Source organism: Chlorocebus sabaeus, chromosome 16, assembly GCF_047675955.1.
Source record: "Chlorocebus sabaeus isolate Y175 chromosome 16, mChlSab1.0.hap1, whole genome shotgun sequence".
Lineage (NCBI taxonomy): Eukaryota > Metazoa > Chordata > Mammalia > Primates > Cercopithecidae > Chlorocebus > Chlorocebus sabaeus.
In genome coordinates this window covers 15,439,560-15,466,346 of record NC_132919.1, presented here as the reverse complement: position 1 = coordinate 15,466,346, position 26,787 = coordinate 15,439,560, and the positions used below count along the sequence as shown (strand labels likewise).

General features: G+C 46.6%; 1 protein-coding gene across 2 annotated transcripts; it reads left to right on the top strand.

Annotated features, from left to right (window-relative positions):
• TRIM16 (tripartite motif containing 16) lies at positions 1-26,445 on the top strand. Of its 2 annotated transcripts, none has more exons than XM_008010449.3 (6): positions 1-851; positions 10,341-10,436; positions 15,535-15,768; positions 18,835-19,000; positions 19,846-19,941; positions 22,345-26,445. In XM_008010449.3, exons 1-6 carry the CDS (start codon positions 354-356, stop codon positions 22,926-22,928), a joined length of 1,674 nt encoding a protein of 557 aa, XP_008008640.3. In that variant the 5' UTR covers positions 1-353; the 3' UTR covers positions 22,929-26,445. The 2 variants fall into 2 exon arrangements, with proteins under 2 accessions (XP_008008640.3, XP_037843216.2); XM_037987288.2 differs by lacking the exon at positions 1-851 and adding an exon at positions 10,065-10,227.
• The last annotated feature ends 342 nt before the right edge of the window (positions 26,446-26,787 follow it).

Genomic DNA, 26,787 nt, shown 5'->3' with positions numbered 1-26,787 from the left:
GAGCAGGCACAGAGACACGTGGTCTTCATCAGAGCCTATAGGGTACAGATGATTCACATAAGAAGTTTCAGGGCTGGACCTGGGGAGGAAGCCTGAGCCTGAGCCGGCTGTCCTGAGCCTGAGTCGGCTGTCCTGAGCCTGAGTAATCTAGCTGCCTTGTTGTCATCACATCTGGCTGCCATCCAATGCCAGGACATAGTAATGAGAGACTGAGCTTCCTCTGGGAGGGAGGAAACAGTTAAAATCTTGCAGCAGCTGCAATCATCTAGGCGTGGTTCTCTTGTCTGACTTGGGCTGCACAGATCCTGGGCCAAGGGACAGAAGAAAGACAGCCCAGGAGCAGAGCCTCCCAGATGGCTGAATTGGATCTGATGGCTCCAGGGCCACTGCCCAGGGCCACTGCTCAGCCCCCAGCCCTTCTCAGCCCAGACTCTGTGTCAGCCAGCCCAGTGGAAGAAGAGGACATGGGCTCCTCAGAGAAGCTTAGCGGGGAGACAGAGGAACAGGACAGCGACTCTGCAGAACAGGGGGATCCTGCTGGTGAGGGGAAGGAGGTCCTGTGTGACTTCTGCCTTGATGACACCAGAAGAGTGAAGGCGGTGAAGTCCTGTCTAACCTGCATGGTGAATTACTGTGAAGAGCACTTGCAGCCACATCAGGTGAACATGAAACTGCAAAGCCACCTGCTGACCGAGCCAGTGAAGGACCACAACTGGCGGTACTGCCCTGCCCACCACAGCCCACTGTCTGCCTTCTGCTGCCCTGATCAGCAGTGCATCTGCCAGGAATGTTGCCAGGAGCACAGTGGCCACACCATCGTCTCCCTGGATGCAGCCCGCAGGGATAAGGAGGTGAGTGCTTGGGGTCCATTCATCCATTTGGGAGAGGGTGGTGGGGGATGGTATGCCTGGCTGGCTGCAGCTGCTGGGTCCACTGACACCACTACTATGCGCTGAGCATACCTGAAACAGACTTTAGTCTCAGCGTCTGCCTGCTGGGTCAGTGTAAATATACATTGCACTTGGTTTTGGAAACTGTGGAGTAGGTTGCTCTGTCCCCATCTCTGTCTCACTGTCTCTGTGCGATCTCTGTGTCGCGCTCTCCTGCTGCTTGCTAGTTTCCTGCTGTGCCTTATACAGCTTTTGGTGATGTGTGTTTGGGTGGAGGGCGCAGAAGTTGTGGGGCTTAGGACAGTGATATGTCCCTCTGGCTGGATCTGCGTGGCACATCCATTGTCAATTAATGAAATAAAACTTTGGCAGAAATTCAAGAGAAAAGAACAACTCTTTCTCCTAGTTTCTCCTTTTCTCTTAACCCCAAACAAGAGACCAGTAGAATGGGCCCCTCTGGAGATAACAGGAAATCTAAGAGCTTGAAAAGTGCTAAGATAGCAGAGAATTTGAAACTTAGGTCCAGATATAATGTCACAGGTGGCTGAGGGAAAATAAAAGTTCCTCACCAGATGGAGGTATCAGGAGAGACTAAGAAACATCGTGCTCATAGCCTGTCATTTTTATTTCCATCAGATAAGAAAACTGTTTCTAGAACAACTCGTTTTTCTTTGCCCTAAAGCTAGATCCTGGAGAAGTTCCTGGAAATTGGTTTGGCACTTTATATGCTTTTTTTCTTCTACTTTGACTTTCAGCGAACACTTTTAGTTTTCAGTTGGGAAGTGTAGTTGACGTTTGTCCCACATTTCTTACATTCATCATCAAGGAAATTCCCTGTTGACACTGTGTGCAGATGGCAGACCTATGGCCATTTCTTGGCAAATGTTCCCTGGCATCAAAGGAAAGAGGTTTCTGGGAAAGGGGGTCTACTTGCCAGGGCCCCTCCTCTCTGCCAATCCCTAGACATCGATTTTAGCTGGTGCTAGTGGGATTGTTCTGGAAACCTCTGTATTCCAGATGCCAATGAGTCACCGTTTCCGGCCCGGGAAGCCACTTGCCAAACTGTTTCCAGCGTTTCCAGGGTAGGGAGTGTCCCTTCTGGAGGATAGGTAGATGAAGAAATAGATCAAAGGACAAAGCTCCATAGAGTTGAGGAAAACAGCCTTCATTAAGTATTGCCATGTGCTAAATGCTTTTTGTGGATTTTCTCACCCAATCTTCAAATAACTATGAAGTCATCTCATATCCTCATTATCTCCACCACACTTGTCCAAGCTCATAGTCGACTAAGTCACAGAGTGAGGAATGGAAGCCTCTGGAAAGCCATCCTGCTGGAGAGACATGAAGAAAGGACACAAAAATCACAACATTATACTCTTTTTTTTTTGCACCAAAACCTGCCACACATATACAAGAATTTTATTATTTTTAACTGGAAAAGTGATGCATGAAGATGTTAAACAATAATCTCCACCAGCTGGGTGTGGTGGCTCACGCCTGTAATCCCAGCACTTTGGGAGGCCGAGGCGGGCGGATCACGAGGTCAGGAGATCGAGACCATCCTGGCTAACACAGTGAAACTCCGTCTCTACTAAAAATACAAAAAATTAGCTGGGCATGGTGGCACATACCTGTAGTCCCAGCTACTAGGGAGGCTGACGTAGGAGAATCACTTGAACCCGAGAGGCAGAGGTTGCAGTGAGCCAATATCAGGCCACTGCACTGCAGCCTGGTGACAGAGGGAGACTCTGTCTCAAATAATAATAATAATAATAGCAATCTCCACCAAACAGTGCAATCGAATTTACTAGGAAAGGAGGGTCCCCAGTCCATCTCAGATCACCAAACCTCCCTTTTCTCCTCGAAGACTAATACTGTCTACACTTTCTTGTTTCCTTGCAGAAATGTTCTATGCCTGTACCAACAGAGATACAATGTAATTTTTAAATATAGGGCACCTAATGTAGTACAGAGATGTGGGGTAATTGCAATTCCGAGCAGGAGGAGTTGTGTAGAGCACACAGAGATACAATGTAATTTTTAAATATAGGGCACCTAATGTAGTACAGAGATGTGGGGTAATTGCAATTCCGAGCAGGAGGAGTTGTGTAGAGCACACGCAGAACTCTGAATTCAGACATCCTAGGAGATAAATATATAAGGTAAAATGAGGACAACTGAGGAATGAGCTTGAGGGCAGTTTGGGGCTGAGAAGCAACATGGCTTTAGGTACAGTGCTAAAGCCCCATTCCCCAGACCCCTCTGCTTTCTGGTCTGCTTAAAAGAGCTTTTTGTCCTTCCCATCCTGTGTCCTTGTTTACAGCTCGGAGAGCAAGTTTACTCTGTAAGTGTAGCCACACTCTAGGTGGCTTGTCCAAATCTTAGAAGCCAAAAGTTTTCTTGCAAGGAGCCCAGGAGACCAGCCTAGAAGACACAGTACGTTGACGAGGCTAAAGCCTCCACCAGGGTGATTTTGAAAGTCATCAGACATAACTAAGGCTCTGGAAGCCCAGTAGTCCTTTCAGCTAGCCCAGGCCTGCTGGAGTTCCTCGCTGAAGGTCACTTTGGGTTGTGTGAAGGTCTAATTACTCGGGCAGTCATCCTGTGTACAGGAAACTGCAAATGGCAGGGTCAGCCATGAAGACACAAAGTGGCTGAGATCCTGCTTAGGGTCCACAGAACGATTCATTTCTGTTAACCAAGTGAGCCCTTTCTGAAGTTCCTATGGTTTCTAGCCACATTGGTGGGCAGACACTGTGTGCTTTGAGAAGTGGGTGTTCTTTGATTGTCTTTTCTCTCCTGCTGAGCTTCCAGAGCCCAGCTATTTTTCATGGGGACCTCAGCACTTCCCTTTGACCCAGCCCAGCATCTCCAGTCCCCTTTTTTTTTTTTTTTTTTTTTTTGAGACGGAGTCTTGCTCTGTCACCCAGGCTGGAGTGCAGTGGCATGATCTCTGCTCACTGCAAGCTCCGCCTCCCGGGTTCATGCTATTCTCCTGCCTCAGCCTCCCCAGTAACTGGGACTACAGGAGCCCGCCACCATGCCTGGCTAATTTTTTGTATATTTAGTAGAGACGGGGTTTCACTGTGTTAGCCAGGACGGTCTCGATCTCCTGACCTGGTGTTCCGCCCGCCTCTGCCTCCCAAAGTGCTGGGATTACAGGCATGAGCCACTGCGCCCAGCCGCCCCTTTGGTTTTAAGAGCAGCTGGTCTTGCCTGCTGGCTACCAAGTCTTCTCACCTTCTCTGAATCTTAGGCTTGCTATGTGGAAATGAGATCGTGTGTGTGTGAGTGTGTGTGTGTGTGTGTGTGTGTGTGTGTGTGTGTGTGTATAGGAAATCTGGACTCCTATGACTGCCTTTCCTGTTTGTTCTGATCCATGAAGCAGGTACAGTTCTTTCGTGTTCCTCAACCATATCAAATGTTACTAAGTGCTTCCTATCGCTAAGTGCTAGGCTGCACTGTCTCGCCTCCAGGAGCTTGGACTCTAATCAGGAAGCCAAGACACACACCCTAACTCCACGGGGTACCAAGAGGCTGGCACAGTGCAGTTACTGCACCTTTGGAGCCAATCCTGGGAGCGAGGTCAGGGCAGGTTCCTAAAGCAGGAAGACCTGAACTGAGCCTTGTCCTAGATCTTTGGAGAGCATTAATGCCAGGCCACGACACTGAACCTCCGCATCAGTCCCAGAAAGTTCAGGGCTGGATGCTGACTGCAGACACAGTCTCCATGGTGAGCAGGAGCCAAGTATCTAGAGCCAAAAGTATCCATGCTCATTTGGGGAGCAGTTAACTGGCATCACTCACAGCCTGTTTGCTGGCAGCCGAAAGGTGAATGATATGTGTATGTAGCCACTTGGGAAAGGAATTACTTGGGCTGGGAGCAGTGGCTCACACCTGTAATCCCAGCACTTTTGGAGGCCGAGGCAGGTGGATCGCCTGAGGTCAGGAGTTTGAGACCAGCCTGACCAACATGGTGAAACCTTGTCTCTACTGAAAAAATACAAAAATTAGGCCAGACACGGTGGCTTACACCTGTAATCCCAGCACTCTGGGAGACCGAGGCAGGCAGATCACGAGGCCAGGAGATCAAGACCATCCTGGCTGACACGGTGAAACCCCGTCTCTACTAAAAATACAAAAAATTAGCCGGGCATAGTGGCAGGTGCCTGTAGTCCCAGCTACTTGGGAGGCTGAGGCAGGAGAATGGCATGAACCCGGGAGTCAGAGCTTGCAGCGAGCTGAGATCACACCACTGCACTCCAGCCAATAATAATAAGAAGTATTCACATAGTTCAGAGAACTACTGGAAAGGAAAGCCATGAAGGCATCATTTAGTTAGAATCCAGCCCTCTGAGATGATGAAAGCTAAGGTATGATAATGTCTGCAACTTACTTTTATATTGTTGGCCCCTCTCTCCCAAAAGGTAAATATGACAAATATTACAAATTTTTGAGTGGGCGTGGTGGCTCATGCCTGCGATTCCAGCACTTTGGTAGGCCGAGGTGGGCAGAACACGAGGTCAGGAGATCGAGACCATCCTGGCCAACATAGTGAAACCCCGTCTCTAATAAATACAAAAAAAAATTAGCCCAGCGTGGTGGTGCATGCCTGTAGTCCCAGCTACTTGGGAGGCTGAGGCAGGAGAATCGTTTGAATCAGGGAGTCGGAGGTGCAGGGAGCCAAGATCGTGCCACAACACTCCAGCCTGGCAACAGAGTAAGACTCCATCTCAAAAATAAAAAAAATAAAAAATAAAAAATAAAGAAGAAGATAATATATTGTCATTTGCAGTTAATAAGACTGTCTACATAGAAAAACCAACTATTGGCCAGGCATGGTGGCTCACGCCTGTAATCCCAGCACTTTGGAAGGTCGAGGCGGTTGGATCGTGAGGCCAGGAGATCGAGACCATCCTGGCTAACACGGTGAATCCCCATCTCTACTAAAAATACAAAAAACTAGCCGGGCGTGGTGGCGGGCGCCTGTAGTCCCAGCTACTGGGGAGGCTGAGGCAGAAGAATGGCGTGAACCCGGGATGCGGAGCTTGCAGTGAGCTGAAATTGTGCCACTGCACACCAGCCTGAGCAACAGAGCGAGACTCCGTCTCAAAAAAAAAAAAAAAAAATTAGCTGGGCACAGTGGCGGGTGCCTGTAATCCCAGCTACTCAGGAGGCTGAAGCAGGAGAATCGCTTGAACCTGGGAAGCAGAGGTTGCAGTGAGCTGAGATTGTGCCATTGTGCTCCAGCCTGGGTGACAGCAAGACTCCATCTCAAAAAAAAAAAAAAAAAAAAAAAAAGAATTTCTTTCAGCCATTTTGAGGAATGCCCAGGACTCAGTATCACGTAACTTGGTTTTTCTTATTCTCCCAGGCTGTAAGTATTTTGAGAGGGGGGAGTGTGTGACTTATGTGACTGAGCTGGCATGTACTATATGTCCTGTGGTGAATTCTGACCAGCTGACCGAGGAATGCAGTCAGCGTCCAGGTGAACGCTAGTGCTGCCTTCTCTAGAAGGGCGAACCCTGCGTGCTTGGAATACAAAGGAAATGGCACAGTCTGGGATTTTCTTCTCTCTTCTCACTCCCCCTGTTCTTCCTATTTTTCATCTCTAACATGACCTGGCCGTCACTCTCTGTGTGCCGCCTTTGCCCTGTAGCAGAAGGAACTCTTCTGTTAGCATATTGATGTAGTCTTGCACCAGATAAGAAGCTAAATGACTTGAATGGCTTGATAAAGCCCATGTGGCCAGCAAGTGGCCGGTCGCATAATATTCCGGACTCTAAATAGTGTGCCTTTGACACGTTTGTCATTGTCTTGCTGAAGCAGGCAGAGCTGTCTGTGCCCTACCTTCCAGAGCTTTCTGTGCTCATGGGCACCACAGTCCTGCCTCTGGGCAGGGCCCACCCTTACCTGAGATGTGTGTGTGGCTGACCTCTTGGGAAACCCTGAAGCCAGAGTCGGAGGCACCCCATCATTTTCTAGGAACAGGAATAACTGGAGAAACAAGTCTTCCAAAGTGGCTCTACGTTTTGAGGTAACTGGGAGTGCCTTTTCTTGGGGTGACTCACTCAGGAAGGTCCCCGATTGTGTGCTTAAGGAGTCCTTTTCTCTCCTTTTATGGTAGTCTACAAATAGCAGAGAGAAGCCCCTTTCTCTGGATGCTCTCTGGGTGCCTCCCTATGGCCCTGCTGCTGCCGACTGCTTTAACGCATTCTTCTGTCCCTGCTGTTTAGATGCCGTGTTGTAGGAGCCTGTTGCTAGGGTGTGTTCTGTTGAGTCTTCCACCACCTTTAAACAAGCAGCTCATGTTCCTTTTCTCTCCCCTGGAATGGATCACTGTGTAAGCCTTTTTCATAGGTTAAGAATCCAGGATTGCCCCCAAATAGGCCAGACCCACCCCCACTCCCCACTCTCAGGCATCAGGTCTCAGGTATCAAGGGTGAAAGGTCACTGGGGCCCCCTCAGCTCCACTCTGAGTGACCTGGAGCCTAAGCAAACATTTCCTGCCTTCTGCAGTGTCCTGGAGAGGCGAGTCCTCTGCCTGCAGCAACTTCCCTCCCCGGGGGGGCCTGGAATTCCCCGCCCCCCCCGCCCCCCCCCCCCACCCCCACTGTCTTCAGTGGAGAATGGAGAGACAGTTTATGCCCTCTGAGTTCTATTAGGGCATAATGACTCGCAGCTTTAAATGCAGATGGAAGCTATTAAAAGCAGTGAAAGCTATTTTTTTTTTTTTTTCTTTTTCTGTATTGCCCTTGTGGAAGTAGGAAAGTGACAGGGTCTTTGAAGTTCACAAAGGCTTAAGTGCGCCTTGGCACACCTCTTGGTGGATGGTGTTTAGTGCATCCCAGGAGACAAGATTGAAGCTGAGGCCAAAGCAGGCAAACCCAAGGTTCTTGGGCAGGCACTTGCCTGGGCTGGAAGGTCTGGCTCTGCCTTCGAATACAGAACATGAATGCAAAGCAGCCATGGTAGCAGGAGTAATAATGATGATGATGATGATGCTGGCACCCATTGACATTTATGGAGCTCATTAATAATGTCCCTGGTACTATACAAAGTCCTTATTGACATACGTTATCTCATTAGTCCATTCTTTCCTAATCCTATGAAGCAAACACTTTACTGATCCCCATCTCACAGGTGAAGAAATGGAAGTTTAGAGATATTAAGTTCTGAAATAAACAGGCCAGGCACAATGGCTCACACCTGTAATCCCAACACTTTGGGAGGCTGAGGTGGGCAGATCACGAGGTCAGGAGTTCGAGACCAGTGTGGCCAACATAGTGAAACCCTGTCTCTACTAAAAATACAAAAATTAGCTGGATGTGGCGGTGTGCACCTGTAATCCCAGCTACTCAGGAGGCTGAGGCAGGAGAATCGCGTGAACCCGGGAGGTGGTGGTTGTAGTGAGCCAAGATTGCACCATTGCACTCCAGCCTGGGTGACAGTGCGAGACTCTGTCTCAAAAAAAAAAAAAAGAAACTTAGGTTTGGTCTCTGCCTCCATTTCCTGGCACCCAACAGCTCTTAGAACCCCCAGACTCAGAAGTGATAAGCGTCTGAATGCCGATGAGATGACTGGGTGACTGAGGGGGCTCCCAAGAGCCTCAGGATGGGGGCTAGTTGCCAAGGGAGCCAACCCTATGATTAAAGGGTTTGACTTCCAGCCCCATCTCCCCAGTCTCCTCCAGGGAGGGAAGTGAGGCTAAAGGTTGAGAGGATCACCAATGGCCAATGATGTAATGAATCATACCTGCACGATGAAGCCTCCATATAAACCCAAAAGGCATCAGGCGCGGTGGTTCACACCTGTAATCCCAGCACTTTGGGAGGCCGGGGTGGCAGGCGGATCATTTGAGGTCAGGAGTTCGAGACCAGCCTGACCAATATGGTAAAACCCCGTCACTACTAAAAATACAAAAAAAATTAGCCAGGTGTGGTGGCACATGCCTGTAGTCCCAGCTCCTTGGGAGGCTGAGGCAGGAGAATTGCTTGAACCCAGGAGACAGAGGTTGCAGTGAGTCAAGATGGCACCACCGCACTCCAGCCTGGGAGACAGAGCGAGACTCCATCTCAAAATAAATAAACAAACAAACAAACCCAAAAGGCTGGGCTTCTGGGAGCTTCTGGATTGCTGAAGGAGTGGAAGTCCCTGGAGGGTGCGCACCCTGCACCTGGAGAGGGCATTGAGGTGTCACTTCCCTCCCACATCCCTTGCCCCATGCATCTCTTCCATCTCCAAGTAGGGAGTGTCAGAATTGAGTTACATTTTAGGACACCCAGCTGATGTTGGAGAATGGCTTTGTGAAAGTGTTCTGTGTTGTGTGAGTATAAGACATAAAGAAAGTTTGTTTTGCCTATTCATAAGTAAATTTGCTCAAATTCTCAACTGCTAAGTAAAAAAAATGTGGACTTCCCACCTGGCCATCTGGCTCCAACCCTACACTGCCTATGAGGCTCTCGTGGGGTCAGCCTGGGCTCAACTCCATTGATGAACTTGGAAACACGACTTGATTGTGTCACCTGTACATTTGAAATAATAATCATGTTTACCTATGTTGACAAAAGGAGTCACACTCTGTAAAATATTTGAAGATATTCATCCTGAGCCAAATATGGGAGACCAATGGTCTGTGACACAGCTCTCGGGAGACCCTGAGAACATGTGCCCAAGGTGGTTGGGGTACAGCCTCGTATACGTTTTAGGGAGACATGAGACATCAATCAAATATATGTAAGATGTAATTTGGTTTGGCCTGGAAAGATGGGACAACTGGAAGCCGGGACTTCCAGGTCATAAGTAAATTCAAAGATTTTCTGATTGGCAGTTGGTTGAAAGAGTCAAGTTATTGTCTAAAGACTTAGGAATGTCTGAGTTAAGGTAAGAGGTGGTGGAAACCAAGGTTTTATCATGTGGGTAAAACCTCCAGGGAGGAGGTTTTGGAGAGAACAGATTGTAAATGTTTCTTATCAGACTGAAAGAGTCTGCTGTATCAGTAATTCCAAAAGGGAGGAGGTAATAATGAGCCATGTCTGACCCCCCTTCCCATCATGGCCTGAACTACTTTTTCAGGTTAACTTTGGAATGCCCTTTGCTGAGAGGAAGAATTCATTCAGATTGTTGGGGGTCTTAGGACTTTATTTCTGGTTTACAGCTAGTATGGGTATGGCAAGGATGGTGTGGGGTAATCCACAAAATGCTTGAAATGGTGAGCAGCATGGCATATGTGCTCACTGTATTTTTGCTGACTCATGCTGACTGCAGCCCCAGGAGGGCATGGGCTCACCGCTGACTCCTCATGCCTCCCGGCTGGTTTCTGAGATCAACCACAGAGGTTAAACTTCTGTCCAGGGAAGAAGGGCGGGAATGTCAGGGCCGGAGAATGCCTGGGTCCTTCTCTATGCATTGGGCTCCTTCCTCCTTAATTCTCTGCTTTCCACTTTTTAGGCTGAACTCCAGTGTACCCAGTTAGACTTGGAGCGGAAACTCAAGTTGAATGAAAATGCCATCTCCAGGCTCCAGGCCAACCAAAAGTCTGTTCTGGTAAGACCAGCCTGGGTCAGCCAGGCCCTTCTGGGGGTGTGCGACATGGTACTGCATGCCTAGCCTCCATTCCTGTAGGTTCCTCGGGGTTTCTCCACAAATGAGAATTGTAGATACAGTTGACTACACCATGGGGTAGCCTCACCTTGATGTCAGGATTTGTTATGAAATTAGTTTAAGTTTTAAACCTGGCAAGTGATTTGCTTTTTAATAATATAAATTAGAACCAAGATGAATCCTATAATAACAACATTCTTATTTCTACATTTGCATATGCTGTCTGGACAGGGTGTATGTGTGTGCGGGGCTGGGTGTTTAGTCAGAGGTCCAGAAATTATATGTAATCTTGGCTTCTTCCATTATATGAGTCTCACCAGTCCTATGACCTGGCAACTGGAAAAAAGGAGCTGAGAACTCAGGATTAGTGATGGTATTTGAGAAGGCCAGGCTAAGTAGGCAGTAAGTGGTCTCCAAGTGGACTCTGAGGAGTTCTGCAAATGCCTCTCATCAGTGGCAAGCCAATAACCACCACTCAGAAGAGAATGCACAACAGGCTGGGCGCAGCGGCTCACACCTGTAATCCCAACACTTTGAGAGGCTGAGGCGGGCGGATCACTTGAGGTCAGGAGTTTGAGACCAGTCTGGCCAACATGGTGAAACCCTGACTCTACTAAAAAATACAAAAATTCTCCAGGCATGGTGGTGCGCGCCTGTAGTCCCAGTTACTCAGGAGACTGAGGTAGGAGAATTGCTTGAACCCAGGAGGTGGAGGCTGCTGTGAGCCAATTTTGCACCACTGCACTCCAGCCTGGGTAATAGAGTGAGACTCTGTTTCAAAAAAAGAGAGAGAAAATGCAAAACACCTACCCTACGGAAGTGAATCAGCATTGTCATCTTTATATCCTGAGAATGAATGATTCCATCCATCCTCCATCCATCCATTCATCTACCCCTAAATCATGTATTCATTTCAACTTAAATTTTCACCTCCTGGGTGTTTACAACCAACTAGCTACTGAAGGATGAAACACCTCTTTCTTACCCACAATATTTTATTAAAGGAAGAAAGAGAATTATCCCTTTAAAGCCATATAAACCTTCAGAGATAATGGATTTCCAGGCTCAAGACATGGAGGGTCTTGTGTTTCCCAGCTCTTTAGTTTTCAGACACTTTGATCCCTTCTCCATTCTCATAAGTACATGACGACCAGGGGAGGTAGTTATTACAATAGCTACCATGCACAAGGGGCATGAAGATGACAAGACTTGTCTAGGGCTATCTAGATTGATGGAACGAGAGAACCTAGAGTTGTTGCTCCCTTGACCTAGGAATGACTCAGTATATTGACAGGCATGTACACCACCCTCAAATCTTTAAACCATTACCTGCTGGCTCCTTGGATGTGTTGAGGCCTCTCCTCTCTGTACTATTTCTACTTCAGTAATGCAGTAAGTAATGCCCTTTGCACATTACGTTTATATGCAAGAAAGAAGTGTTTCTCAATGGGAAGGTTTAGGAATGAGAGGCCAGGCCACAGCAGAAGTCAATCTCAATCCACCAATATCATCTGACGCCTCCCTTCCACCATCCTTCCTCAGGATGGCCTCAGTTGGGGCTGGGGGTGAGGATTTGGATCCTGAGTTTGTCTTTAGTCTCATGCCTCTTAGTCTTGTGGTATCTGCTTCTATGAGGAACCTATGGGTCGTAATTGTAGACAGGATTCTGCTCCTTTCCTACAACATCCTCATGCTGGTTCCCATGCTGTGTCCTGCTCCTGCTTTCTGGAGGTGATCGGGAGTGGGCAGTGCAGGCAGGGAGTACAATGTGGCCTCTGTGACTCGTAGAGCCTGGACACCTGGAGCCTGAGTGGACATGAAGGGTGAGTAAGCCGGGGAACTAGGACACATTAGCTAACACAAAGCCTGGATCAAACACTACCACCACTATTTGCCCCTGCTCCCAGATGGTTATAAGCAAAACTCTCCTGTCTTCTGAGGTGGATTTCTTCATCGTTACTTCTTTGCCATATGGAAATGTAATTTGACTTTTAGATTTAAATCCAGTCGTGATTAATATCTCAGGATTTACAGTATTTACAGTGTCAAGGAGGCAACGCCTGTAAACAGTTGGTTCAGGAATTGCTGGGAGGCTTGACCTCTTTCCCTCTTGGTTGCCTGCTCAGCAGCAGCCTGTGTATTTAGTCCATTATGGGCATAGGATGTTCCCCTAACTGGTGCCCACAGTGAACAAGGGGCTAGGCCCTGTCTCTCTTCGGGTCTTGGGAGGGGGCCGAACTTAAAGGTCCTTCCCTGCATCGTCCCCCCCAGCCACAGCCCATGGGCTGAAAGAAAGCTCAGCTGAACTCCTCGTGTGCCTCCCCAGCTCGTCCTAGTGAATGTGCCAGGGCCCAGAGGGAGAGGTCAGGCTGTGCCAGCAGGTGCTATACTGCAGACACATGGATCCCCAACCCTGGGCCCTACTTCGAGGCAGTGTGGAATGGTGGTCAAAGGGATGGACTCCAGAGACTAACAGTCTGGGTTCAAACCTTGGCTGTGTGATCTTGGGCAAATCAGTTCATTTATCACTGTCTCAGTTTCCTTATTTAAGAAATAGAGACCCTAATAGTACCTACCTTTTAGGGTTGCCAGGAGAACAGTGCCTGGCACATAGTAAGAACTTACTACATGTTGGTTGTTTTTATGATTATTGTTATATAATTAGAAGAGTGACCAGGCTGGCAGCAGAGGGTCCTCATTCCCAGGAGAGTGGCAAGAGGGAGAGAGGTGAAGTGTCAGAGGGCTGCAAAGCCTACGCGTGGCAGAGCCCCAGGCAGCAGGTTTGCCACCTGGGGGGCCTGGGTGGGGCCCAGGTAGCTTTCCTGGATCTCAGGTCTTCACTCTTCAGACGGTGCTCTGAAGCCTCCCACCCACAGTCCAGAGCCCATTCTCTGCCTGCCTCCTTCTCCACTATTGTCCCCACCTGCCGTCTCTCTGAGCAGCTGGTTCAGGTGCTGCTATTCCTCCTCCCAAGGGTGAGGGCCAGCCCTGAACAACAGGGCTCTGGAGGGAGCCATAACACCAGATAGCCTCAGGTTTCCCAAATCGCCTCTCCTGCTGCCCTGGCTTCTCAACACCATCACCTGTCTAAAAGCTTTTCTTGGTGTGAACTGGAAGAATTTGGATAAAGTCTACCATCCCCGCTCTTCCTTAATCCTATTACCACAGTTTATTTGCTCCCAGCTCTGTCCAGCTACCTAACCTCAAGGAAGCCAACAGGTAATGGAAAAGTTGGCATAAAAATGAGAATATAGGCAGGACATGGTGGCTCACACCTGTAATCCCAACACTTTGGGAGGCCAAGGCAGGCAAATTGCTTGAGACCAGGAGTTTGAGACCAGCCTGGGCAACATAGTAAGATCCTATCACTACAAAAAATACAAAAATTAGTTGGGCATGAAGGTATGCACCTATGGTCTCAGCTACTTGGGAGGCTGAGGTGGGAGGATCATTTGAGCTTGGGAGGTCAAAGCTGCAGTGAGCCGAGATTGTGCCACACCAACCTGGCAACAGAGGAGACTTTGTCTCAAAAAAAAAAAAAAAAAAGAGAGAGAGACAGAGAATGTAGGGAGATTGTCTGTGTCTTCCCACCATCCCCCTCCAGTAGGGATACCCCTTGCTTTCTTTGTCCTGCTTATTCTTCCCTTTGCCACCAGACTGAAGACTGATCAGAGACCAGTCATTCTCGTGGACTGAATTCCTGAGCCAGGCAGAAGACCTCCTATCTGGTGTCATCATTTTTTCTTCCCATCTCCCTCCAAACCTTTAGGCTCCCACCCAGCCTGGGCTCAGAATCCCATCTTTTCTGAGTCCTCTCCTTACCGTGCTCCCCTTTTTGATTCAGGTCTCATTCTCCCTCCCTCTCTCTTTCCTTGCCAGGGATGAGAGGTGCCCCTGGAACCTCTGCCCAAGGATATATGCTGTTTGACTCGCTTTGGAGCCCTGATGTTCAGAGCTGGCCCTTAACATTGGGAGGAGAAAGAGAAAACAGCACTTGGAGGGGAGCTTAGAAAGTCTCAGATGGGATAGGACTGGAGTGCAGTGCCTCGATCTCGGCTCACTGCAAGCTCCGCCTCTCAGGTTCACGCCATTCTCCCGCCTCAGCCTCCCGAGTAGCTGGGACTACAGGGGCCCACCACCACACCCAGCTAATTTTTTGTATTTTTAGTAGAGACGGGGTTTCACCGTGTTAGCCAGGGTGGTCTCGATCTCCTGACCTGGTGATCCGCCCGCCTCGGCCTCCTAAAGTGCTGGGATTACAGGCGTGAGCAGCCACCACGCCCGGCCGTCTGTACCAATTCTTAAGAATACCAGAGAAGAGGAAACCTTCAGAACTTGGAAGGATGTTGTAAACATGATATTGATCGAGGCATTCACAGAGGATGCTCACCATGCAAATGAGTCCACATGCATAAGCCCCATTGTTCAAACCCTTAATGTTTCTCACATGAGTTTTCTTTTATGTTTTATTTGAATGTCACATTCTGTTCTGCATATACATGCTTGTCCTGGAATTGCTTGGGTGCCATGGTCATCTACACGCTAAACATTTTGTGGTGATTCTGTATGTGGTAGAGACAGTATCATCTTAGACATGCATTTGGCTCTGATGGACTCAGTGTTCAGCTTAACCAGACATAATGAAATGCTAACTCATGCTGATTATACAAAAAAAAAAAAAAGCCAAATTCTTTACCTCTTGAAATATAACTATCAAGTAGACTGAGTACACGCATAGCTCTGGTAGGAAAATCAATTTCGGAAACTTGATTAACAATCCCAGAGTGTCAGGGTTGTGAGGGATCTCAGAGGTCATAGAGGAATTCACTCTCTCATCAAATGGATGAGGAGACCAAGTTAACAAGTAAATCCTTTTTCCAGGAACCTGGAATTCACATGAGAATAAAGGATTCCTTTTACAATAGGGAACTGCTCCCTAATATATGTTTCTCAAGCTGACATTTCTGTATGTTGAGCTTCTATCAAGTTGGACGCCTCACTAAGAAGTGCTTGGCTGCCTTCCACCCCATCCCCCCACCAGGTGTCGGTGTCAGAGGTCAAAGCAGTGGCTGAAATGCAGTTTGGGGAACTCCTTGCTGCTGTGAGGAAGGCCCAGGCCAATGTGATGGTCTTCTTAGAGGAGAAGGAGCAAGCTGCGCTGAGCCAGGCTAACGGCATCAAGGCCCACCTGGAGTACAGGAGTGCCGAGATGGAGAAAAACAAGCAGGAGCTGGAGAGGATGGCGGCCATCAGCAACACCGTCCAGTTCCTGGAGGTATGGGGGGTGAGGGAGCGGAGGCATCCCACAGCTGCCTCACGAAGCGCCCTCGCTTTGCTAGGCCCATGGCCATCTGTGAATGGAACTGTTTTTTGTTCAGTGCTGTGCACAGGGAACTGTGGGAACAGAGAGAAGCAGATTCTTCCTTTAGCAGAGTATAGGAGGGGTAGGGAGGGAGGACTGCTCAGAGCAGGGAAGCTTGAAGCAGGTCCTGGAAGATGAGTCAGGTTCAACGTGCAGTATGTTCCAGGTAGAGGGAACAACATAGGCAAAGGCAGAGAGGTTTGAGGAAGCACAGCTGATTTGGGGAACCAAGGTATTTTAACAAGGGTGGAGCCTGGGGTGCTGGGTGCAGAGTGATGAGGCTGGCACGGCCAGGCAGGTGTCTGGCTGGGAAGGGCTTCAGATGGGAGAGTGATGAGAGTCAGTGAGTATGTTTTATAAACCGCTCCAGCAGTCCACTGCATGGAGGTTTGCTTGGTAGGGATGAGACTGGAGCCCTGCTGCTTTTCAGAGAGGGCTGTGGCTGGAGTAATTGAGGAAGGCTCAGAAGAGGAAATGCTTTTCATTACAGTATATCATTAGACATTAAACTGTAAGCCATTGGAACCAGGAAATACTTTTCATTACAGTGTATCATTAGAAATTAAAATGTAAGCCATTGGAACCAGATCTGAAGAACATGTAACCTTTCAGGGAAGGAACACTAGGTTGGGGGTAAACTACAACATCTTGAGTCGGTCACTAAACAGCTCTGTAACAGCTCTTAACATCCCTGGGTCTCAAATTTCTCATTTATCAACAAGCCCACTGGAGTATATAATTCAGACATCCCCATCCAAGCTCTGATATTCTGAAATACAATTTTTTTATTGCTTCCATTTGTGAAAAAATTCTCTGCTAGTTACAAAAACAAATGTTTATTGTGAAAAACTTGGAAAATACAAAAAAAGAAGAAAAAAATTATCTGTAATCCCAATACACAAATACAACATAATTAACTTTTGAATGAGTAAAAGAGAAGCAGAGAAAGACAGACAAAAACCCCAACAGAGTTTCTCTCTTTCTGTCAGTTTCTTTGCTTTTCAATATCAAAACACAAAGAAAATATGAACAACCATTTAATAACCATTTGGCTTCCCACCTCACAAGTTTCCCTTAAGATCTACCCAAAGAGTATACAAATTATTTCTCTTTTTTCCTTTTGTAACTTTATTTATTTATTTATTTTTTTTTTTTTATTTTATTTTTTTTTTTTTTTGAGACGGAGTCTCGCTCTGTCGCCCAGGCTGGAATGCAGTGGCCGGATCTCAGCTCACTGCAAGCTCCACCTCCCGGGTTTACGCCATTCTCCTGCCTCAGCCTCCCGAGTAGCTGGGACTACAGGCGCCCGCCACCAGGCCCGGCTAATTTTTTTGTATTTTTAGTAGAGATGGGGTTTCACCGTGTTAGCCAGGATGGTCTCGATCTCCTGACCTCGTGATCCACCCGTCTCGGCCTCCCAAAGTGCTGGGATTACAGGCTTGAGCCACCGCGCCCGGCTATGTTTTGTTTTTTGAGATGGAGTCTTGCTCTGTCACTCAGGCTGGTGTGCAGTGATGCGATCTTGGCTCACTGCAACCTCCTCCTCCCGGATACAAGCAATTCTCTGTCTCAGCCTCCCGAGTAGCTGGGATTACAGGCGCCTGCCACCACGCCTGGCTAATTTTTTTTTTTATTTTTAGTAGAGACGGGATTTTACCATCTTGGCCAGGCTGGTCTCAAACTCCTGACCTTGTGATCCACCTGCCTCGGCCTCCCAAAGTGCTGGGATTGCAGGCGTGAGCCACCGTGCCCAGCCTGTAACTTTATTTTTAACATAAAAGACTTTAATACATATAACATAAATTTTAGTGTAAGATAACTTACTTATTGGCCAGGCACGGTGGCTCACGCCTATAATCCCAGCACTTTGGGAGGCCATGGCTGGCAGATCATGAGGTCAGGAGTTTGAGACCAGCCTGACCAATGTGGTGAAACTCTGTCTCTACTAAAAATAAAAAAAATTAACCAGGCACGGTGGCGCGCACCTGTAGTCCCAGCCACTCGAGAGGCTGAGGCAGGAGAATCGCTTGAACCCGAGAGGCAGAGGTTGCAGTGAGCTGAGATTGCGCCATTGCACTCCAGCCTAGGTGACAAAGCAAGACTATGTCTCAAAAAAAAAAAAAAAAAAAAAAAGATAACTTATTTATTTTGGCAAAAGATAACATTTCCCCCAAAATTGTTGGTTAGGCATTCAAAACAACATTTATTGAATAACTTATCCTTCTCCCACTGTTTTAAAATGCTACTTTTGTCACGTACAGTATATAGCATTAAAATGTTGAATTACCCTTTTCAATTCTCTGGTTTTGATTTCCATGGCTCTATCTAATCATTTTCATATAACTGTTTTCATTACTATGTTTCTGCTATACCTGGTCTGCTCTTCAATGCTTCAGTTGTAGCTGAAGTTTGATACTGTGTTATATCTGAAAGCATCTTTCCTGATCACATGTTGTTTTGAAACTTACAAGAAACTATGTGATTATCTCTGTGTAAACACTTTCCAAATACTAAAGCAAGGTACAAGAATTACAGGAATTTATGCATTGGATGAAATTGAAAAGGAAGAGGCAGCACTCCTGCCTGAGAGCTCCTCCATTTTCTACCATGGCTTGTGTTTGAATTGTCAAAAAACAAGTATTGACGGAATTAACAAAGCAAGAATATTCTTTATTTTTTTGGTCCCCAGTCTGGACTGTGTATTGCAGCTGTTCATGGCCATCTAGTACATCTTGATTTTTAAAAGCCCGCTTTCTCACTTAATTTTTTAAAATCCCACTTATTCTGAGGGTCTAGCAGCTAGAAAAGTGCTTTCTATTTTGTTAGACCCCGAGCTTGACACTTTACATGTACTTTCTTTGTCAAGGACACGTTACTGTCAGCCCATTTTACAGATGCAAAAAGTGGCTTAATGAGGAGAGAAGCCTAAGTTTAGAAATACAGAAACCACAGCAAGTTCTGCTGTTTCCTTTTCTGCAGGAGTACTGCAAGTTTAAGAACACTGAAGACATCACCTTCCCTAGTGTTTACATAGGGCTGAAGGATAAACTCTCCGGCATCCGCAAAGTTATCACGGACTCCACTGTACACTTAATCCAGTTGCTGGAGAACTATAAGGAAAAGCTCCAGGAGTTCGCCAAGGAAGGTGAGATGCATTCTGGGCCATGGACCATAGTGGGTGTGTCTCTAGCAGTAGATGATGGGAAGGTGACAGAGAGTCAGGGAAGTGAGAATGAAATCAGGGGAATGTCTCATTTTCTTTTCTTTTCTTTTTTTTTCTTGTGTGTGTGTGTGTGTGTGTGTGTGTGTGTGTGTGTGTGTGTGTGTGTGAGACAGAGTGTTGCTCTGTCACCCAGGCTGGAGTACAATGGCGCAATCTTGGCTCACCACAACCTCCACCTCCCGGGTTCAAGGGATTCTTCTGCCTCAGCCTCCCTAGTAGCTGGGATTACAGGCACCTGGCTAATTTTTGTATTTTTAGTAGAGACGAGGTTCCAACATGTTGGTCAGGCTGGTCTTGAACTCCTGACCTCAAATGATCTGCCTGCCTTGGCCTCCCAAAGTGCTGGGATTACAGGTGTGAGCCACCGCGTCCAGCCAAGTGTCTCATTTTCAAAGCCATCCTTTCGACAGTGTGAGTTACTAATGGACTCTCATCTTGATTATTTTCTTTTACAATTGAGACCCAGAGAAGGAAAATTAGTCATGCTTATATTATGCCATCGGCTGGCATTTCTATGACTAGCTTCCCAGGTTGCTGATGCCTGTACTTTTAAGTTAAATCCAAGACAGTCTGGATCACTTTTTCAGTGGTTTATGCCTTACCTACGAAAGAAATGTAGTCTATTGAGCATATTTCTGTGAAACATTTCTAGCCTTCAGCTCCTTCTTTCCCCAGGAAGCCCAGGGAAGGGTGGCTGGGAAGTCCTGATTTGCAGATTCTCCTGACCACCTGGACAGGTGTGCATTCACAACTCTCTGATTTTCTAGAGGAGTATGACATCAGAACTCAAGTGTCTGCCGTTGTTCAGCGTAAATATTGGACTTCCAAACCTGAGCCCAGCACCAGGGAACAGTTCCTCCAATGTAAGTTGTGAACAGCACCCCCTTCTCCATTGTTGATATCAGTGCAGTGCTTTGCTAAGTAAGAACCGTCATCTCTCATGTAGGTTTCAGGTTCTTACAACTTCATGTCTACCCCTAAATCATATACTTCTTAAAATTTAATTTAAACAATTTTTTAACTTTTCATTTTGAAATAATATGAAACTTACAAAAATATTACAGAAATAGGACAAAGAATTCCCATATATCTTTCACTCAGTTTCTCCTAATGGTAACATGTTACATAACTACAATACATTGATCAAAACCAGGGAATTAACATTGCTACAATGCTATCAACTAATCTACAGAATTTATTCAGCTCTCACCAACTCTTTCATCAATGCCCTTTTTTCTGGCCCAAAGTCCAATCCAAGGTCACAGATGTTTCCATGTCTTCTTAGTCCCCTTCAATCTGGATCAGTCTTTCAATCCTTGTGTTTCATGACCATAGCACTTTGAAGAGTCCTGGCTAGTTACCTGGTGGTTCATTTCCATGTATGACTTGGCCAGAATTGCATAACTCATTGACCTGCCATTAAGTGGTATTGACTTGGTCCATTAGCATTTTTAAAACACTGCACAGTTGACCCTCGAACAAGGTGGGAGTTGGGATGCCAATCCCTCATATTGTTGAACATCCACCTGTAGCTTTTGATTCCTCAAGAACTTAACTAGTAATAGCCTTCTGTTAATTGACATAAACAGTCAAGACATATTTTGTACGTTTACATATATATATGTAGACATATATATGTATGTATGTATGTGTATTTTTTGAGAAAGGGTCCCACTCTATTGCTCAGGCTGAGGTGCAGTGGCTTGATCATGGCTCACTGCAGTCTTGACCTCCCACATTCAAGCAATCCTCCTCCCTCAGTCTCCTGAGTAGCCATCGGCATGTGCCACCACATCTGGCTAATTTAAAGAAAAATTTTTTTAACAATTGTAGAGATGGAGCCTTACTGTGTTGCCCAGGCTGGTCTCAAACTGTTGGCCTCAAGTGATTCTCCCATCTCAGCTTCCCGAAGTGTTGGCATAAGCCTCTGCACCCAGTGAGAACTTTTTAAATTATGGAATTTTTAAAATAGCCTTTAATATGCTAATTCATTTGGCAAGCACATACTGAGCATCTTCTCTGAGCTAGAGAAGAATCCCATGCAAAATGCGAAGCTCATAGATTAGAGGGAGGACAAGCGGGAAACAAATACTCACATGAATGTATTATTACAAATGGGGAGGGGTGCCAAGTTTAAAAAGCCATGGTGCTCTGAGAGAGAGTGATTTAGAGTCACAAAGGGCCTCTTCGAGGACATGAACTCTCGGTTGTAGCCTGAATGGATCAGTAGGAATTACCAGACTCAAGGTAGGGCGTGAACACATCTTGGAGGGAACAGGTTGTACCAAAGGCTCAAAGAGGATTGAGTGGGGAGTAGGTCTGAGATCAGCATGGTGGGAATGTAGCAATCAAGAGAGAGAGTCAGAGACACGGGAAAGGACCAGGGACGCGGGGCCTGGTAGGCCAGGGCGAGGGGTTGCTGCTTTATTGTAAGAGCAAGGGGCACCATGAAAGGGTTTTAAGCTAGAACAACATGACTGGCCTCAGCCTACAGCTCGAAATAAGCAGCACAGCTCTGTTGTAGAGAAGCTCTTGAAGTGGGCAAGAGAGAACAGCGAATGACCAGTCAGGAACCCATTGCACGAGTCCAAGTGAGATGAGTGTTGGCTTAGGTTGGGGCTAAAGCACGGGGCTGGAGAGAAGTGGTAGAATCCATAGGAGTTGCTGCTGCCTGTGTGTGTGGTGAGGATGGGGGATGAGGGTGAGGGCAAAACAAATGTCAAAAATGACATAGAGCTTGACTTAAGCAGTGGGGTGCATGAGACCCTGTTATTCTTTGGGAGTGGGAGGAGAACAGGAGGGCATGTTTGAGAGTTCTTCGTGCTCCATTTGATCCATTCATTCATTTTTAAGATGTTTTTCAAATATTTTGAAAAATGAATGAATGGATCAAATGTGGGTATAGGAGTACCTGCTTCCCCAAACACTTGGCAACACTGGGTAGGACAATGCCAGGCATTCAATACATGTTTGTTGAATGAATGAATGAATGAGTAAAGTAATACATTTCTTGATTCAGTTCATCAAATAATATCATCAATGTCAAGCAATTTGAGCTTCATAAGGGAAGGGAGTAGATGATTTGTGCTCCCTGTTTTCCGGTCTTCACTCACCTCTTTGCCTTGGGAAACAGCAGCCTGGGTAAATAGAGAACAGAGAAATGGATGTTTTCTCATATGTGCTTTGGAGCCCAGCTGGGTTTAAAGTGTTCGTCTGAATCAGCTGTCAGTTCCTGAACCACTCTCCTGCCTTCTGTGTCTCCTCAGATGCTCATGACATCACGTTTGACCCGGACACAGCACACAGGTATCTCCGGCTGCAGGAGGACAACCGCAAGGTCACCAACACCACGCCCTGGGAGCACTCCTACCCAGACCTCCCCAGCAGGTTCCTGCACTGGCGGCAAGTGCTGTCCCAGCAGAGTCTGTACCTGCATAGGTACTATTTTGAGGTGGAGATCTTCGGGTCAGGCACCTACGTTGGTCTGACCTGCAAAGGCATCGACCGGAAAGGGGAGGAGCGCAACAGTTGCATTTCCGGAAACAACTTCTCCTGGAGCCTCCAATGGAATGGGAAGGAGTTCACAGCCTGGCACAGTGACATGGAGACCCCGCTTAAAGCCAGCCCTTTCCGGAGGCTCGGGGTCTATGTCGACTTCCCAGGAGGGATCCTTTCCTTCTATGGCGTAGAGCATGATGCCATGACTCTGGTTCACAAGTTTGCCTGCAAGTTTTCAGAGCCAGTCTATGCTGCCTTCTGGCTTTCCAAGAAGGAAAATGCCATCCGGATTGTAGATTTGGGAGAAGAACCCAAGAAGCCAGCACCATCCTTGGTGGAGACTATTCCCTAGACTCCAGGAGCCATATCCCAGACCTTTGCCAGCCACAGTAATGGAATTTGCATTTTAGGGTGATTTGGGGGCAGAAATAACTGCTGATGGTAGCTGGCTTTTGAAATCCTATGGGTCTCTGAATGAGAACATTCTCCAGCTGCTCTCTTTTGCTCCGTATGGTGCTGTTCTCTATATGTTTGTAGTAATTCTTTTTTTTTTTTTTTTTTTTTTGAGATGGAGTCTCGCACTGTCGCCCGGGCTGGAGTGCAGTGGTGCGATCTTGGCTCACTATAATCTCTGCCTCCCAGGTTGAAGCAATTCTCCTGCCCCAGCCTCCCGAGTAGCTGGGATTATAGGCGCCCGCCACCACGCCCAGCTAATTTTTTGTCTTTTTGGTAGAGACGGAGTTTGACCATGTTGGCCAGGCAGGTCTCAAACTCCTGACCTCGTGATTCACCTGCCTCAACCTCCCAAAGTGCTGGGATTACAGGCGTGAGCCACCACGCCCGGCCTGTTTGTAGTAATTTTTAGGCACCAAATCTCCCTCATTTTCTAATGCCATTCTCCTGTCTGTTCAGATAAACATCACACTGTGCCTCGAATGGATGACCAGGAACCTTCAGAGTGGCTGAAAAGCGTGCAGAGTTATCGTGATAAATTGCAAACTTGTGTCTTTCCTATGTGCTAGATACTGTCCTTGTGCTTTCTGCACGTTAACTCAGTCCTCACAGAACACCCGTTGGGTAGATGCTCATATCATCCTTTTTTTGCAGATGGAGAAACTGTCCGGGGCAGTTAGCTAATTTGTTCAAGGTCACTCTGGTCACATGGTGACTGAGTGGCAGAGCTGGGATTCAAGACTGGGTAGAATGACACTGGACTTTTTAACCACCACATCATATTGTCTTCCTTATTACATCGTGCACATTGTATGGAATAAAGTGCATAGCAGAGAAACTTCTTGAAGTTTGCAAATCCACACACAACATCTGACTCAGCCATCCCGCCATGCACTGGCTCACTGGCTCACTGCCTCACACAGCAGCCCTTTCTATTTGGGGACAGCAAGGATTAGAATAAATGTCTTAGCAGAGTCTTGAGTTTTAGTCCCTGTGACCTCTGAAAAGGGGTCCTACTCCTCTCCTCTAAAGTAACCTGGAGTATGTGGACTTGTGTGATTTCTCATTCAAAGAATGAGGTGCTTCAAGAACTGTCACGTAACCCCCACGCCCCAGATGTTCTTGTTTGCATATTAAATTTTCCACCTTCCTTTACGGTTCTCACTCCTTTCCCCCTGATTATTTCATTTTTCTTTTGGCAGATGAGCTTCCTAAGATTAATCACAAGCATTCATCAAGCCTTTAGGCAAATGGCAAACTGTCTTTAAATGAATTTCTGAGGCTATAACCTGAAGTCTCTGGTGGGATTCACTAGAAATATAAATTTTGAGTCTGTTCCTGTGACCTATGTCAAGGCCACAGGAACTCTTTTTCTTCAGTCAGTTTGATTGGCCTGTCTCAAGAGTATATTACTTTAGCATAACTTGACTTGTTACCTATATTTGTATCTAAGGATGTATACAGTGTAGGATTTAAAATGATTTTACTTTAATTTCATCACATCATTGCTTTATGCTGAGATACTTGCGATTCATGATTCCTTATCCAGTATATTTGCTCTCCTTCCTAGCTTAGTGTCACCTGCACAATTGGTAACCCTTTCTTCTTAAGTCTTATCCTTGTTGCTAAATATCTTGATGAGATTAGGACCAAATCTAGAATCTTTTGGCACTCAGTCAATAGCTTCTAGGTTTAGTTACATACAAATTATGCATGGGTGGAACTGTGCAATAATGTGGCCCCACCTTTTTCACTTTTATCCACTGAACTTGATGAAAGACGCTTTCAGTGGGAGAAATCAGCATATGCTATGTTTAGGCCAGGTGTGGGGGCTCACGCCTGTAATCCCAGCACTTTGGGAGGCCGAGGCAGGAGGATCACCTGAGCTCAGAAGTTCGACACCAGCCTGGCCAACATGGTGAAACCCTGACTCTACTAAAAATACAAAAATTAGCCAGCCATGGTGGCATGCGCCTGTGATCCCAGCTAGTCAGAAGGCTGAGGCAGGAGCATTGCTTGAACCCAGGAGGTGGAGGTTGAAGTGAGCTGAGATCGTGCCACTGCACCCCTGCCTGGGCAACAGAGCAAGACTCCATCTCCAAAACAAAACAAAAAAAGATATGCTATGTCTGAATTGCTTTGATCTATCTGTCTAATAATGATCTCAAGAGAAATTGAGATCAGCTTGGACTACCTTATTTTATTGAATCCCTGCGGGTTGTTGGTGCTTGGTCATGATCATTTTCTTTTCTAAATATTCACAGAATATTTGATAAACCACTTTAGATTTCTACTGTGGGTTAATATCACGCTCACTAGCCTGTTGTTTTCAGAATCTATCTTGTTTTTCTTTTTTAAAAAATTGAGATGCCTGTCCGCATTTGATATAATTTGGATATTTGTCCCCTCCAAATCTATGTAGAAATTTGATCTCCCATGTTGGAGGTGGAGCTGGGTGGGAGGTGTTTAGATAATGGGTCGGATCCCTCATGAATGGCCATGACGACACCATGCTTCTTGTACAGCCTGCATAACCATAAGACAAATCAATTTATTTTCTTTATAAATTACCCCGCCTCAGGTATTCCATTATAGCAACACAATGGGACTAAGACACCGTCCTCTATCATTCTCCCTAGTTTCTCAAAGATTCCCACCTGATTTGCAGTCACGTCATTAAGTTGTGTCAGATTCCTGAAATGTAATTTATTTAGGCCAGAATACTTGAGCTCATATAAAAGGAACCATTTAGGTGTCTCCTTACTTGTCTTGAGCTTCATTTTCCTGTTAACTTTTTGTCTATTAGTTTTCAAGTTCAAGACCTTTCTTCTTGATACAAAAGAGCAAAGCAAAATTAAGAGTTGGGCATATTTGGCCAGGCGCAGTAGCTCACACCTGTAATCCCAGCACTTTGGGAGGCTGAGGCAGGCAGATCACGAGGTCAGGAGATCAAGACCATGGTGAAACCTCGTCTCTACTAAAAATACAAAAAACTAGCTGGGCGTGGTGGCGGACTCCTGTAGTCCCAGCTGCTCTGAAGGCTAAGGCAGGAGAATGGTGTGAGCCCGGGAGGCAGAGCTTGCAGTGAGCCAAGATTGTGCCACTGCACTCCAGCCTCAGCGACAGAGCAAGACTTTGTCAAAAAAAAAAAAAAAAAAAAAAAAGAGTTGGGCATATTTGGGCCAGGCACGGTGGCTCATGCGTGTAATCCCAGCACTTTGGGAGGCCGAGGAGGGCGGGTGATGAAACTCCGTCTCTAGTAAAAATACAAAAAAATTAGCTGGGCATGGTGGCGCGCACCTGTAATCCCAGCTGCTCAGGAGGCTGAGGCAGGAGAATCGTATGAACCCGGAGGTAGAGGTTGCAGTGAGCCCAGACTGCGCCACTGCACTCCAGCCTGGGCGACAGAACGAGATTCCATCTCAAAAAAAAAAAAAAAAAAAAAAAAAAGTTGGGCATGTTTGCCTTCTGTCATCGCCTCAAGCAGTGGGCACATCTTTTTTCTTTTTCTTGATCTAAAAACTGAAAATTGACTAAAACAAATAAAAAAGGAAAAATAGAACAAGGGCTTATTTTATATTCTCTGGCATTTTCCTTAGCTGTGTGTATGCCACTCTTTTGTATTTACCCATCCGTATATCTTCTTCCATTATGTAGACTTACTAAAAACAAAACAAAACAAACAAAAAAAGAAACCACACTGAACATCTGGATTCACCAACAGCTCACTTTGGTGCCACATGGTTCTGCTCCATTAC

Bases quoted from the DNA above. Each gene is read 5' to 3' on its own strand.
- TRIM16 (XM_008010449.3), top strand. From the start codon at position 354: ATGGCTGAATTGGATCTGATGGCTCCAGGGCCACTGCCCAGGGCCACT. The intron at 852-10,340 runs GTGAGTGCTTGG...TCCACTTTTTAG, and splicing joins CAGCCCGCAGGGATAAGGAG to GCTGAACTCCAGTGTACCCA. The intron at 10,437-15,534 runs GTAAGACCAGCC...TCCCCCCACCAG, and splicing joins CCAACCAAAAGTCTGTTCTG to GTGTCGGTGTCAGAGGTCAA.